The sequence below is a fragment of the Pyxicephalus adspersus genome, chromosome 3, assembly GCF_032062135.1.
Source record: "Pyxicephalus adspersus chromosome 3, UCB_Pads_2.0, whole genome shotgun sequence".
Classification (NCBI taxonomy): domain Eukaryota; kingdom Metazoa; phylum Chordata; class Amphibia; order Anura; family Pyxicephalidae; genus Pyxicephalus; species Pyxicephalus adspersus.
The window spans coordinates 48896235-48912601 of NC_092860.1; the positions used below are offsets into that span (position 1 = coordinate 48896235).

Sequence of the window (16367 nt, forward strand, 5' to 3'; positions counted from 1 at the left end):
TACCAACCTACCAGCAGAGGGCGCTTGTAATACAAAATGTTTTGTTTCATGTGAGAGCGTTTCCGTAAACTCTATGATAAAAGTTCAACGTGAATACCACAGCAGCCATGATTGATCTGGGCATTATTCTCACACGGCAAATGATTTGTCTATAAAAGGTGCTACTACCTAAATTATGCTAAGAGAGATTTCACATTAGTGTAAAGCTTTAACTTCGGTAGCTCTTCCTAAACATTTTGGGAAGAGGGACATTCTCGCAGGGACTTTTCATGTTGCCTAGCAACCCTAAACCCGCCCCCTCCGCTACTCAGAAGATAAGCAACATGGCGGCCCCACCACCGGCAGCAGGTAATGTGGAGTTGTTGTGCAGTTTGGTCACAGCGGGCGGCTCTTTGGTGAGACGCTCCGAGCAATTACTAAGCACCAGTCAGCCCTTCTCTGTCACTTCAGAATTCACATTCTTTTTTTTTTATTTAAACCCCAACTTACAATGGAGTGTTTATAGTCCCCAGTCCCACCATACACAGCCTGCAATAGAAGAGTTTACACACGTACCTGTCATCCTATACACATTTATTATCTATGGCATGTTTCCTTTTTACATGGAAAGTCTTCTGTTACCATTGTCAGGGTGAAACGATTTCTCCCTGACTGACTTTGTCTTCAGGGCTTTAAGAGGACGTAAACCCAAAAAGACCCAAAACAAGAAATCTACTTACCTTCAATCCCGCAGAGCAGTCGATTGTCCTGAAGGCTTCTTCCATCGGGCCCCGTGTTGTCCTGGCATCCTTCTTTGGGTTGGCACGTTCTGGGTTTTCCTTGCTATGTCACCCGATCTCGCGCCTGGATTGTCCCAAGCCACCCAATCCTACATAGATGGGAAAAAAACTTGCCGATCCCACTGCGCATGTATGAGCTCGGCAATTTCATTTTCATTTTGGTGAAAGTGCTTTTTTTATGCATGCCTGAGATGCTCTCAGTGACGGTGCTGCACTAAGTTGCACAAAAAAAAAAAAAAAAAAAAAAGCAGAATCTTTAACTTACATTAAAGAGTTGTCTATGTAAAGTGAAAATTCTGAGTTTAGGTATGCTTTAAAGAGGAACTATACTCAAAAACCCCCCAAAAAACACACCTTCAATCCCGCAGGGCAGACCGATCACTTGGGGGGTGTCCGGCATCTGGTCCCGCATTGTCCCGAGCCGGCGCTCTGGGCTCCGCCATCTTTGTCTCTTCTTCCGGGTTCTTCATCCTACGTCACCCAACCCAGGCCCAAGATCGGGATATGTAGGATAAAAAAAAAATTGCTAAAGCTCACTGCACTTACGTGAGATGCACAAATTTTCCTATTTGAGCAAAAAGGCTCCTTCTGCACATGCCTGAGATGCTTGGGCATGCGTAGAATGAGCGCCCAAGAGCCTCCCAAGATGCGTATCCCGGAAGGCTTTGCGCTCCCATTAATTCTCGACCACCTAGAATTAGGGGGCGGTGCTGCACCCTTTTTTTTTTTTTTAAAGGTGTTGCATCTAAAAAAAACAAAAGAAAAAACAGAATTTTTGTTGGGCTTGTCTACCCTTTTATGTAAAGTGAAAATTCTGAGTATAGGTATGCTTTATGTTCAGTTTGGTGTCCAACCCTGCACATGGGTGTAAATCATGGAGAAAATGAGACATCAAAATTTCCATCCATGCTTTGTACATTGCCAGCTGAGCCTCACATGTAATTACATTGTTACAGTTAATATTATTAATATTAATAATAAACAGGATTTATATCCTATTCTATCAACATATTACACAGCGCTGTACATTACATAGGGGTTGCAAATGACAGACAAATACAGACAATGACACAGGAGGAGGAGAGGACCCTGCCCGAAGAGCTTACAATCTAGGAGGTGGTGGAAGTAACACACAATAGGAGGGGATAGTTCCATTTCTTTCCTTTGTTCTAATTGCTCTATATAAAATCTTCATTTCACAGATATTTAATACCTGGCACATGTTTCACAGGACTGTATTTAGAAAACAGGGATCAGACATTCCCTCAAACATTCTTTGGTGGGAATCTTCCAGGTCCATGTGTTTCAATGGCAGTTATTGATTCCCACCAGGAAATGTCAGATGTTTTATAAATAGAGTATAGTAAGACTGCACAACAATGATGGCCAGCTTTGTATTTCACCTCAAGCTTTTGAGGTTTATAAACATTCTTTGTTTTTCCCACAGCTTGTGAAGAGAAGCAGGTAAATGCAATTTATATTTCAAAAATGAAATATTAAAAGAGGAACTAAACTGAAATTCAAAAAAAAAAATACCTTACCTTACCTTCAATCTCACAGGGCAGCCCGATCCATTCAGGGATGTTCTGCATCGGGTCCCGCGTCGTCCTGGAGTCGGCGCTCCGGCCATCTTTGTCTCTTCTTCTAGGTTTTTCATCCTACGTCACCCGACACACGCGAGAGATCAGGTGATCTAGGATAGAAAAAAAACTTGCCGATCTCACTGTGCATGTGTCAGATCAGCAATTTGTTTTTCTTTGTGCAAAAAGGAGCTCCCAAGAGCCTCCCAGGATGCGTGACGCAGGTATCCCGGGAGGCTTTGCGCTCCTATTCATTCCCGATCGCCTAGGCGATCGAGAATTGGAGGACGGTGCTGCACCCTTTTTTTTTTTTTTAAAGAGTGTTACACATAAAAAACACACACCCTTTTACGTAAAGTGAAAAGTGAGCGTAAAGTGAAATTTCTGAGTTTAGGTATGCTTTAACCACCTGAGCGTTACACTGATGTTTAGATTTCTGTACCAAAAGCGGTACACTGTTTTTCATGAATTTTTTTTTTTTTTAAATTGTAGACCTGTAACTTACAGAAAAATATCCGAACAAGGGTCTAGTAGATATCATGAATATAAAAAATATTTGAAACACACAATCATGTAAAAAAAAAAAAATACTTTTAATAAAATTAAATAAAATACACAAAAATCAGCTGAAACAAGAATACATAAATAAATGAAAAATACTGAAAATGCGATAATTCGGTATACTATATAGTAATATATTTTTCTAAAACACCTCCCTAGTGTCCAACAGTCCAACGTCACATACCTATAGACAAAACCACATAAATATATTTTGTATTATTTTGTATTGGATTGGATACGGGACTTTGTATTGAATCCAATACAAAATATTTGAATTTCCCGCTACGACCCCCATCGACGGGCGCATGCACGGACATCATCAGGAATCGCCGAGGGACGCGAACGCCGGGTTCTTTCCAAACTTCTGTACTTCCATGCAAAAAGTGTTACATTTTTTGCATGAAAATTTATTTTAGATTGTAGGCTATAATTCACCGAATTACTCAATAATTACTTATGATTCACCCAATTACCGCATAACTCACCGAAATATGTCCAAAATTTTATAAATTTAATAATAAATTTTTTTTATAAAACATAAAAAAAAAATCTTTAAAAAAAGTTTAAGAAAAAAAAAATAGTGTATAATGTAATGTACAGTAGCCTATATAATATATATATAATACAATTATATATATATATAAGGATTTCTTTGCATTGGATTCAATACAGCTTTTTTGTATTGAGTTCAATGCAAAGGAACTCAATACAAAATTTTGAATTTCCCACCCCGGTGATCGTCACTGCACTCGCCGGATGAAGAAAGAAGACATCTCCGGAGGAGCTGCGGGGAGAAGGTATTTTTTTTTTTTCGATCGACGCTGGATCATCGCAGTGGGGACCAGGTAATTGAGGGAATTGACAGTGAGAAAAGTTCGGGTTTATCGATTTTTGCAAAATCGATAGACCCGAACCAAGGTCGGGTTTACCGGCCAGGTGGTTAAGATGCAATATTTAATATTTACCAATAAAAAATTATTTATAAAGATAGATATAGACATCCTGTAGCCCAGTGTTTATCAAGCAGATTTCCTCCAGAGGTTGCTGGGGGTATTGATATTGATCTATGAGCAGTTTGTGCTTCTCAGGTCAGATAGCACTGACACAAATTACTTTTTTGGCTATTTGTGATGGTGACATTCTTCCCACTGACCACCATTATAGAAGGAGTTCCTTAAGATCTGAAAACGAATTTAAGGGTTCTCCCATGGTATAAAGATTGAGAAAGACTGCTCTATACATTTCCTTTGCATTGTCTTTTGTGATAGGCTTCACAGATGTCCTAAAGCAGAAGTAAACCCCAAATAAAAAAATCACACTTCGCTTTAATCCCACAGATCAGTCCACCCGTCAGGAGGTTTCATCCATCAGGTCCTGCGACGGTGCACAGGGAGCGCTGGGCGCCTACATCTTCCCCTCTCTTCTTCTGGGTTCTTCTACCTGCATTACCCTAACTCACACTGCGCAGGCGCCAGATCAGGTGGCGTAGATTGGGGAAAAAATTGCCAATTTTACTGTGCATGTGTGAGATCAGCAATTATTTTCTATTGATGAAAGGGCTCCTTCTGGGCATGCCCGAGATGCTTGGGCAAGTGCAGAAGATCCTCCCGGGATGCGTGACGTAGGTATCCCAGGAGGATCTGCACTCCCATTCATTCTTGATCGCCTAAGCGATCAAGAATTCAAGCGGCAGTGCTGCACCTTTTTTTGTTTGTTTTTTAGAAAAAGGGTGTTGCACTTAAAAGAAAAACAATTGAACACAATTTTTACTCCAAAAAAAGGGTCGTCTACCCTTTAATGTAAAATTAAAATTCTGAGTTTAGGTACGTTTTAATTTTGTCAAGTTTGGAGTTGCACCTAAAATAGAAATGGAGGGAAATCCTGAGGTGGGAATAATTGTTCCTGTGGCAGCTTTCTTGAGTGTAGACATATGTTTTAACGACAACCATCAAAATATGGAATTTGAATTTACTTTGGAATTATTTTCTGTTAAGTCTACAGGGCAGGAAGTAAAGAAAAAAATCCCTTAGACAAAGATAGCAAAAAAAAAAAAAAACTAGTGGATTTTAACCCTCCCCTGGTATATTTCAAATTAAAAAATGAAACAACAATTGGAAGGTTCTTTTCAGTGGGATAAAGATGTAGGTTATATCCCTACTATGGGCTTGTTTGCCAACCCTGGGTAATAAATATTAAAGAAACACAAGAGAAAATATATTGAAAATAATTTCAAGTGATACAAACAATGATGTCAATAGTGGTTTCATAAACTAAATGACTGGACGATATATCAGTCCATCTGTAGCTTGGTCCTATAGGGGCAGTAGACATAAGACGTCTAACCGGAATATATAACATATAACAAAAATAAGCCGTGTTGCATACGTATGTTAATGACCCGACGAGATTCGCCAGCCTTGGGCTTCTTCAGGGGTATTGAATGTAAAGGAAAGTTACACATAATAATTTGACAGTATATATTCCTTGGTAGAGAAAGCGTATGTACTTTTAAAGACATATAAAGGAGGCACAAGCTTGAGTTGATTTTTATGGAGGGGAAATCCCAATCATATGGGGGGTTCATCCAATGGGATGGCCTTAAACCCCGTCCTTCATTGGTAATAAAAGGAAGAATGTTGCTGCGGTCTCTGTGTCAGTGCTGTATCACAGTGTTTTTTTTTCACTTTTGCTTCAAAAACCCTCCTCTCTTGTGTTTCTTTAATAAAATGAAAAAAATGTTTTTATATAAATGGGGGTTTGTGTTATCTATACTGCTGAGTATAGTTACTTTAAGGTTTTTACTGAGCCGAGGACCACTGTACCATTTACGTGTGGAAAGTGATCCTAGTTGGATAAAGTTCCTAAAAGAGCAAGTGGACTAACTCACTAACACCAGCCCTCCAATCTATTTTACCTTCGTTAGGCAAATTTTTCGTCCATCCACAGCCTTTTTTACACCGGCCAGGCATGCTGATAAAGGCCACATGATTTCTAGTATACAAAAATGAGTAGAAAAATCATTTAAATGACAAAGTGTAAAAGATAAAACGGACTTTAGCAGAAACAACATGTAGCCTCTGATTAATAATAAATTATAATAAAATATAATATATATCAAATTTTTAAAAGCAATAATCCAGGAACATGGACATAAAATACCAGTTATAGATTATAGAATCACGTCTCTAATGATAACGATCGGTACTGAAGGTCTGTGTGTGTTCTCTTATCTCCTCCAATAGGGACCTCGAGTTTATTGTAGACCAGCAATCCTCTCTTCAGTGTTAATAAACATTTCCCCAATCTTCACTCTCACTTTCAATTTTGTGGTACTTTTCCTTGTGTGCTGCAGTTCTGGGTGAAAGATTGATATAAACACTGGTGAAAGTAGAGCAGGTCTGCGCTGCATCAGAGGTCTATGTTTGGGTATATTTGTCAGGGGGGGGAGGGAGGCGGCTGTACAAAAGTAAGTCTGAGCTTTAAACTAAATTAGAGGCTGCCTTCTTAGTATTGCATAGGAGGATTTGAAGGAACAATACACAATCTTAACACAATAATGAAACCGCAGCAACATTTTTTCTATAGTTCCTCTGTTCTAGTTATATTTATCAATGCACTCTTGTCTTTAAACTGGTTATAAATGGCATTTTTGTGTTTTTAGAGATGAATCTCCTAGGATTCTCTGAAATAGTATACAATGTTTTCTTGTGGGTACATTTTGTGCTTTTTTCTTGCATTTCTGTAAAAATATCCAAGCAAATGTCAACAGTATGAGTAATTTGATATAAGAGACATGTTAATATCATTACCATTCTCCTGTTTCTATTAAATCTACTTGTGTGGCACACAAGTAGAAGAGCACAAAGAGCACACGTCTCATTTTACATCCATTAGCACACTGGTTCAGTAAAATGGGGTATATATACATTCAAAGTACAATAAAAAAGAAACATGTCCTGTGGTAAGTGTCTAATTATTTTAGGTGCATTCTACTTTCTGAAAAAAGATTATGTTTTTATGAAGTTAGCAATAAAAATTCCCCTTTTGGCTGAGTTATATTCTAGTATTAAAACAGTGACAAAAATGGCAATATTGATAATGCTTCCTAAGGCAGAATTGTTATTCCAGCCATGCTTTAATTTAAACATTTATTACCCAAACCCTGACAAATCAGTCAGACATCGGACTTATTCCTCATCACAGTATTCAGGCTTGATATGTTATGAGCAGCTTACCTCTCCTAATACAATTACACGGGTAATACTAATATAGAAAACATTTGTTTCTGGGTAACACTCTTGGTGCACAATATCCCTAGTTTGCAAATCTCTAATTTCTGGACCCTAAGTGTCTCCTCTGGAAAATTTACTAAAGGGGATGAATCTATCCAGAGAGAACTGGGAAAGGGTATTATTGGCAGAGTCTGACCAGTCCTGACACTATTTAAAATTAGAGGTCTAAAAAAATATATCACTATACACACATTTGTATTCTTTTTAATACTTCAGTAAAAACTTCCATGTTCTTTGCAGCCTGCCTTGATTACATATTTTCTTCTCAGTTTTGCTGCACTGCTCATGTAGGTCAGATATGATAATGACTGCAGTATTAGGGAATGCTGGTAGAATATATTCACCAATGGTATTCAGCTGATCAGAATAAATCTATTTGCTTTACCTAAAATTTTTTTTATTACTGCTTTTAGGTTTGGACATTTATTTTTTTTCTTTCTTTAAATCAATTTATTATAGTGATATTTTCTTATAAACATGATAACTGTAAAATTGGTTCTTTATCTTTTGTTTAATACCAATTGCATTTTGTTTTTTTATAGCCAAAAAACTAGGAAGTTTAATTGCCTGTTCATATTTTGTGTTTGTTCTTCAGGTTTTCCGAACAAAAATAGGGTTGCTATTTTAGCAGAACTCGACAAAGAGAAGAGGAAACTACTCATGCAAAATCAATCTGGAACCAACAGCCCAGGTGCAAGGTAACACGTCTTCTGCTTGTATGTGGGAACATAAAATTGTGTTATAAAAGCTATTATATTCTTGTTACGAGCACACGGAGGAATTTGAAATGCGAGTGTTGGCCACCTCTTCTTCTCAGCACTCCTCTTCTGCCCTGTGTTTGATACAATGTTCAGGAAAACAGGTCACATCAGAAATACAATATCTCTAGCATGTGCTTAGCTGTTCAGTGAGTTGTAAAAGCCTAAGTCTACGAAATAAGGTATGTTAGAGTTTGTCTATTTACACTTAGCAAACTCCTAACAGTATGGATTCAAGAAGGATCTTTACACATTTCTTAAATATTTTGTTGTGACAGCATCATGTAATTCCTGCACCTATCTGTGCCATTCATTCCTAAAGTAATTCTTCTCTTACTCCACCATATGGTAGAATAATTAACTCATGCAGGTTAAAGCAGCATGTGGATTTAGTTTAGAGCTTTACATACACTTAAAAGCTGGAACTCATTTGGATGCCTTTGTGTATAAACCCGTAGGGAATGTACCTTGTACACCAACAACAGATCATTCAGTTGTGCCCATTTCACAAGGGCCTGTGCTCCATACATTGTATTTAGATGCCCATGGATCTGGACTTAGCTTTGTTTTATCTACAGGAGAAATCAGACTGTGGATTCTCATATGTTTATCTAATGTCTGCTTTACTAGTTAAAATACACTTAGCTAAGTAAGTGTAAGTTGGTTTGGTATCTGCCTCTTACATGGCTTATACACCAGAGCTCAGACTGGCAGAGGCATTTGTATTACAAGGAATTAGTACATTGTACTGGGATAATTACATAATACCAAAGAACATAGTAACAGTAAGAAAAGGGCAGCAAAGAGTAACAGAATTGATATTCAATTCAATATCTAGTCATAGGCTGGGAGGGGAACAAACATGTAAACATAATTTACTACAGCAAAAACAAAAATCAGCTTTACAGCCCTGCCAGACAAGACCCTGCTGTGTGCCATGTCTCTGTAAATGTCAAAACTGCACAAATATACAAATATTTTTCTAGTAAATTAGTGTACTTGTTTTTCATCTGTATTTAACTGGTTACCTGGAATTCAGCTGAATAGACTAAATGACAAATGTATTAATATGCATTGCCTTTCCAACAGCATCGCCCTCTCAAGACCAAATGTCAACAAAGATTTCCGTGACCATGCAGAGCAACAACATATAGCTGCCCAGCAAAAGGCAGCGCTTCAGGTATGGCTTTGTGTAAAAAAGATTCAGGTGTGTGTTGACAAAATGCCAAGAATAAAAAGATATCACAAATGATCTTAGAGAAGCAATTGTTGCTGCCCATCAATTATGGAAAGGTTAAACAATTTGAAGTCCATACTAATACTCTATTCACCTCACTTAGCATGTTTAAATTCATGACTGTAGAACTAGTAAAAGACTGAACAAGTAAGGTTTGTTTGGAAATGTTGCCAGGAGAAAGCCTCTTCTTGCCAAAAAAACATGACCGAAAGGCTTAAGTTTGCAGAGTTGTATCTGAATGCACTACCAGACTTCGGGAGCAATGTCTCTTGTACAGATAAGCCCAAACGGCATATAATTAGCAGCACAGTTAGCTCAGTGGTAGCACTATTGCCTTTGCAGCAGTAGAATCCCTGGTTTAAATCTTGGCCAGAATGCTATCTGCGTTTGTATGTCCCCCCCGTTCGCATTGGTTTCCTCCCACATCCCAAAAACACACATTTAGGTGAATTGGTCCCCCTCTAAAATTGGCCTGAGATTGTGGTAATGACGTTTTTTAGACTATTAGCCCCTTTAGAGACCATCAGTAGCATGATTGTGGACTTTGTAAAGAGCTGCATGATATATTGATATATTGGTTGCATAAGATTTGGACTTGCTTTGCACCCACAGGACCCGGGCACCTTACAGTCAGTGAATTACCCATAAACTAAAGTATTCTGTAAGGTCATCCATGTGACAGCCAAAACTTGGTTATGCAGTAGAAACACTTTTCCATGCATACAATTATTCTGCAACACAATGGTCTGAAAAATAAAATAATCAGGTGACCCAGTCAAAGTCTTGACTTTAACCTGAAATATTGCGGCAGGACCCTAGGAGAGCTATGTATAAATGAATGCCCGCAAATCTTAAATGTTGTAAGGAATATTTGGGTAAAATTCCTCCACAATTATGTGAGAGACTGATGGACATACAGAAAACAAAAGAACAAGTTATTGATTCTAAAGTTGGTTTTATAAGCTACTGAATCACAGGGTGTACTTTTTTACACATGGTTTCTCAATGTTGGCTTCATTTTTAGCAACTGAAAAACAGTGGCATCTGATATCTAAAACTTTACTGGGTGTGTGTGCGCATTTGTGTGTATATATTTATATATCTATTTTAAGCAAAAATTATAAAGGGTATATAACAAGGGGGAAAAAAAGTACAGAGATCTGTTTTGTAATGTATAATAATGAAGCAATAGATGATATTATGGTGTCTCTTCCTACAATTGTTTATATCCTTACCAAACTTTTTTTTCCTACTACAAGAAAATAAATCAATTTATTTATCTTTCATGGTTAGATTAAGCGCATAAGTGCGAGTAAGATAATTTTTTTTTTGTTTAGACAGCATGATATGTATTGTCTGTTTTTTTTAGTACATCTTATATACCACAAGCACTGTTAGGATTTGTCATCAATTAGTTTGTAGAGTTTCTAACACCATTGAACTATATAGCAGCTGCTGTTTGTATTTTAGATATTTTAAAAAGGAGCAGTGATTATTGCCTTTTGAAATCCTAAATGTTACTTTGTAGAAGTAGCAATGACATAATTACTGTGCTTTAAAAAATGTGCAGAGAGCAAAGCTGTTGATGGGGCTTAGCAGGTGCATTTATTACAAGCTGCCTGCAGAGGAACTGAAGACCAGTCACTGTGCAAGGGGGGAGGGCAGCAGAGACTGGTCTGTATTACAGGAAGAAGCCCCTGCAAAAAGCCAGAGTATAATTACAGTATTTCAAAATCCTCTTACATATTTGTTCTGGGTCAATGACTTTTAAAAATGTCACCAATGGTAGCCTCTGCATTTTTACTAGAACTGGTTTCCTGTAAGGCTAGTAAAAATATTGGATTTTTCATGTGTAAGCTTTCTTGTATTGTATTCCTATTTTACCTAAAGGCATAGGAAAAAGAGTAATCTGCTAGAATGCTATTACCATATTGAAATTTTCTGTATTTATTCAGCATTGCTTATTTTGCTATGTTAGGAAAAAAGTAGGGTTTAGAAATATTGTGATAGGTGTAGTGTAAGTATAGTAAATGTGAATCTACAGTGGGAAACGTTTATTGTTGTAAAAGTTGAATTATGATCTGAAAACTGTTTTCCACCCAGTGCTGAAACAGTTGAAAGCTGAATTTAGGATTAAGTGCAGGAACTCTTGTATACCCTATGAATGTCCCTCCAACAAATTTTATGGGTCAGAAAGATGATAAACATTTGTGAGAGTTTGAGTACAGCACAGGGATCAGAAACCACTTTGTAGATGAGCTAATCATGATAATCACATTGTAAGGTTTATGTGGAGGGGAGTGGGTTAGGCAAAGGAAAACAATACTTTACTGTGAAACTCATCATGACTTTCCTAAATTTCTGAGTCACATGAAGAAAATTGCTATCTTGCCACAAAAACTATTTTTTGTTTTGTTCAGACTGGACAGAAAACCTGACAGAGTTTCTAATGCTTCATTTCACTCAACAAAAAGATAATGAAAGAGTCAGTTTGTTTGATTTGGGTTTGAATTCAAGATAACATTCATACTGTATCTGGAGGCTGCTTTTTTGTTGTGTTTACTGTATGTCACTGCTTTACCATATCTGTCTGCTGAAATTATACATCCTAACTCTGTGATTTCTCCCTACAGCACGCTCATGCACATTCCTCAGGATACTTCATAACCCAAGATTCCGCCTTTGGAAATCTCATTCTTCCAGTAATTCCACGTCTGGAGGCTGAGTGACAGCAGTCACTGTCATTGAGGACACTGTATAATAATTGTACATTTTTATTTGTAATGCTTGTTGTGTGAAACTGCCTAAAACTGTCAGTTGACAGAGTTTGAAAAATTGCCTTTCAAACCAACATTAAGAAGAAATTTGGTGATTAGAATGCAAGGACTGCTCTTTTGAAATAAAATAACTTGTTTTGTTTTTTAATATGGCGCTCCATGTTTTTTTATTGTCCATGCATTCTGTGTGAGCTCACATGCACCTGCACGGTGCAGTATTCTATAGTAGTCAGTCCGAATTCAACTTTTTCCGACTTGATTTCAGCAAAATAATATCTGGTTTGCTTTGTTTATTGTACTTTACCCATTTAGGAGTTCTGGACTTTAGAGGTACCACACAAGTTTTAAAAATTATTACTTGGGTTTGTGTGGTTTCTTATCACTTTTATACTTTACCTGCAACTTCACAGGACATTTAATGGACTTCCAATATTTGTTTTGTATCACAAGGGCAGCTTTTGCTCCTCTTGTGACAATGAAGTTACATTCACAGAACAGTGTCTGAAATGTTAGAGAGATTTAAGATGGGGCAGTGTATTTTTACTGCATTGTAAATACCATATTTTCTCAAATATAAACTGATCCGATTTAAAACTGCAGTACCTAAATGTATAAACATAGGGCACAAAATGTGTCTGTCACTACTAACACTAGGAACAGAGATCAATAAAGATGCCCAAAAATCATAACATAAACAATAAAAGTTATTATTAACCACCTGAGCATTACACTGAAGTCTAGATTTCTGTTCCAAAAGCGTTACAGTTTTTCATTAAATTTTTTTTTTTAAATTGTAGACCTGTAACTTACAGAAATATGTCCGAATAGGGGTCTAGTAGATATAATGAATATAAAAAATGTTTGAAACACACAATCATGTAAAAAAAAAAAAAAAATTACTTTTAATAAAATTAAAGGAAAAACACAAAAATCAGCTTAAACAAGAATACATAAATAAATGAAAAATACTGAAAATGCGATAATTCGGTATACTGTATAGTAACGTCACATACCTATAGACAAAACCACATAAATATATTTTCTATTATTTTGTATTGGATTGGATACAGGACTTTGTATTGAATCCAATACAAAATGAGAACAAAATTCAAACTCTCATTTTGTAATTGGATTGAATACAAACTCCTGTATCCAATCCAATACAAAATGAGAGTTTGAATTTACCAATTACACACTTTGTATTTATTTTGAATTATTTTGTATTGGATTGGATACAGGAGTATCAATCCAATACAAAATGTGTTTGAATGAGTTTCAGTTTGAATTTCCCGCACACGCGCCGACGTCATCGTACGCGCCGACGTACACGCACGGAGGGAGAAGAAGCCGGCCGGCTTCTTCTTCCCGGAGAGGACACCCGACGCTGGAGGACGACGCTGGAACACAACAATGGATGATCGCAGCGGGACAAGGTAAGTGATCGATAAACCCGAACTTTTCTCATTGTATACATTGAGAAAAGTTCAGGTTTATCGATAATTGTAACTTTTTGAAGCCCGTACCAAGGTCGGGCTTATCGCTCAGGTGGTTAAATGAGTAAAATTAGCATGAGTTAATGCGACAGTGACAAAGGTTAGAGAGACAGATGACAGTGACAAGGCCTGTGTAAGAGTTGCGTGGGTTGGGGTATAACAACCTGTCACTGAAAGGTTTTCTATAGGTCCCAAGTCTAATAAAGGGTCTAATTTGAAAAAAAAAATATGGGGAATCCCATACAGCTTGTTTTTTTTTTTTTTCACATTAAAATAAAAAAAAAACAGACATAGTACTGTTGGATTGGAAAGTTCCAGAACTTTGATTTATTATTCAGGCAGAAGATCACTAATGCTACTGATGCCAGCTTTGGGAATAAAAAAGTCCCTCAGCCCTGGAACACATTGCATATTAGCACTGAGGGACTTTCTTTTAGCTGGCCTGAGTTTAAACCGAGATTGTTTTTTTACATTTATTTTCCTGCCAAAAAATCTTGCTATATACCAGCACTCTGACTTATATATAGTTGATCCAAGGGGGTTACCTTTATTCTGCACAGAGAAAGCAAATAAAATAAAAATAAAGGGAAGACAATATATGAATGTCCTATTTGTAGCAGAAAAACAAATCAATATATTTATTACTTTATCTTAAGTAATGAAAAGATTGTTACCAAATTATTAGATCTATTATTGGAGAATTTATACATTGTTCTGGTCTGTTTTTTAGTGGTGATCAAAGATTACCATACCATAATACACCTACAATGGCAATCAACAATTCTTTTTGTTTAAATTAAATGATGTAGTTGGCAGCCCTAGGGGATGCTGGCGCTACATATAAGTGTATTGTTTCAGTGTAAGTTTATTGTGGTCACAAACTTGCATGTAGCCGAAGCAAAAGTAACCTCTGTTGTAGTCTATGCCTAATAAAGTGGCAAGAGCTTCTAAAAAAGAAACTAGGAGATGGCATGAGGATCTCTTTCTTCACTATGGAGAACCAACTGAAATGATCTTGTTTTTCTACCATGAACATTGATGAACTGGGTGCATTAGGTGCATTTTGTGACATTGGTATTAGCAACAGTCCTCGTTTTTCTATTTTTAGCTTGAAGTTTTCGTAAAAATCTCGCTGTAGTATGGAATTGGCTTTGCAGCAAGAATATGTTTCTACCTGAAACCTTGCATCTGATAACCAAGTACACTTACTGATTATTTGCCATCAGCCAAAGCTATTATACCAGTGTTGACTATATGTCTATTAATACGTTTCTAAAAAGCCGCACTGTCTTGACTTTGTGCTGTCATGTATGATGTACAAATACTTTACTAAAAGAGCAACCCTCTTCTCTGACTCTTCATATCGCATTAGTATCCTTCCCCTACCAGTGTGAGAATCCTACACTTGTGTTTACAAGTGGTTAAGTGCCATTAAATGTATCCATGATAGGAGGGCCTTACCATATAAATAGACTTCAGTATTAAACAGGCAGATAGCATTCACAAGGTAGGCACATTAAGAGAGGCAGGACGAAGATAAAACATAAAGATGAGATCTCTGGTCATTATGGCTGTCTTTCTTGTATTTTTCTCTTTGCTCACAGGTAAGTCCATTAAACATATAATCTTAACAGCTTTTTTGCATATATACTAGAATAATAATTCATACAGAAATGGAATATAAACCTAAGTGAAGACGTATTTTAGAGTTATAGATCTTTTTAATTTTTTAATTATGAGAAACCGAATGTAGAAAAATACAATAGTTTTATTACTTTCATCAGTGGTGCTAAACCAACTCATATTAATATTCTTTGAGAAAAGCTGCCAGTTAATTTGACTGATTTTGATTGCATTTGCATTTTTAACAATTATTGATCATATGTTTATTCAAATTGCAAATTGGGGTAAATGTAGACATGGGACAACTATATTCCAGTCAGTCAGATTGGACAATGGTTTTTATTGTTACCTATAATAGGAAAGTCTTATTACATTAGTTTCTCTATAATTAAAATTGTTATTGTTTAATCATGACTCAACTCCTACCCCCAAAGGGCAAATACATCTTTTAAAATCTTGTATTGGCCATATTATCCTAGCATGCCAAACCACCATGGTCTATGAGTAACTTAAATAGAGCTATTACCCCATTTTAATTATACAATATTTGTATAAACAGGCAAGGTATCAACATGAAATCTATCAGGTCAATTAGCTATCATGAGAAAAGCGTTTTGTTTATAACCAGCTCCTACAGATCAGCCCCACAATTTTCATTAGTACATACCAATTCCAGAGCATGGGCTTGTGCTTTAAAACCATCAACTGGGCTTCTGGATAAGAAATTATTCCATGTTCCATGTGATTTGTATTTGCTCATCATGAAGTGGGCAAAGTTTGATGACCCAATCAGCTAGTCAGAGATAATCACATGTCCTTTCAGGCTCCCAGGCTAGGTACGAAACTTAACTTACAGAGGGCTTCTAAAGTTTGCATAAGTACCTACCTCATCCCTTGATCCTTCAGGAAACACAGTCCTTTCATACTGTAAGGCTAATAGCTACCAGAGGTTCCTTCCTAATAAAATACTATGTAAAAATCTTATCTTACACAGGGCTTTTAATTGACTGCTTTAACTAGGTACTAACCTTGGCTATTCAACTGCCTCCTTGTTTTATGGCATGTATCACTCTTCACTTATCTTCAAATCTCCACAGCTGCAAACATAGACGGTGTGTAAAGCTGCATACACACCTGCAATTTTTCTCGTTGGAAAGGATCTTTCACGATCCTTTCCAACAAGAAAAGACTGCACGATGCATGAACGATGCTGTACATACAGCACCGTTCATGCTCTATGGAGAGGGGAGGGGGAGAGCGACGGAGC

At 36.9% G+C, this 16367-nt stretch overlaps 1 protein-coding gene across 1 annotated transcript; it reads left to right on the forward strand.

The window, feature by feature from the left end:
- Window positions 1–215: 215 nt before the first annotated feature.
- Window positions 216–12132, forward strand: INIP (INTS3 and NABP interacting protein). The gene is made up of 4 exons (XM_072404503.1): window positions 216–348; window positions 7808–7910; window positions 9060–9150; window positions 11841–12132. Exons 1-4 carry the CDS (start codon window positions 270–272, stop codon window positions 11934–11936), a joined length of 369 nt encoding a protein of 122 aa, XP_072260604.1. The 5' UTR covers window positions 216–269; the 3' UTR covers window positions 11937–12132.
- The last annotated feature ends 4235 nt before the right edge of the window (window positions 12133–16367 follow it).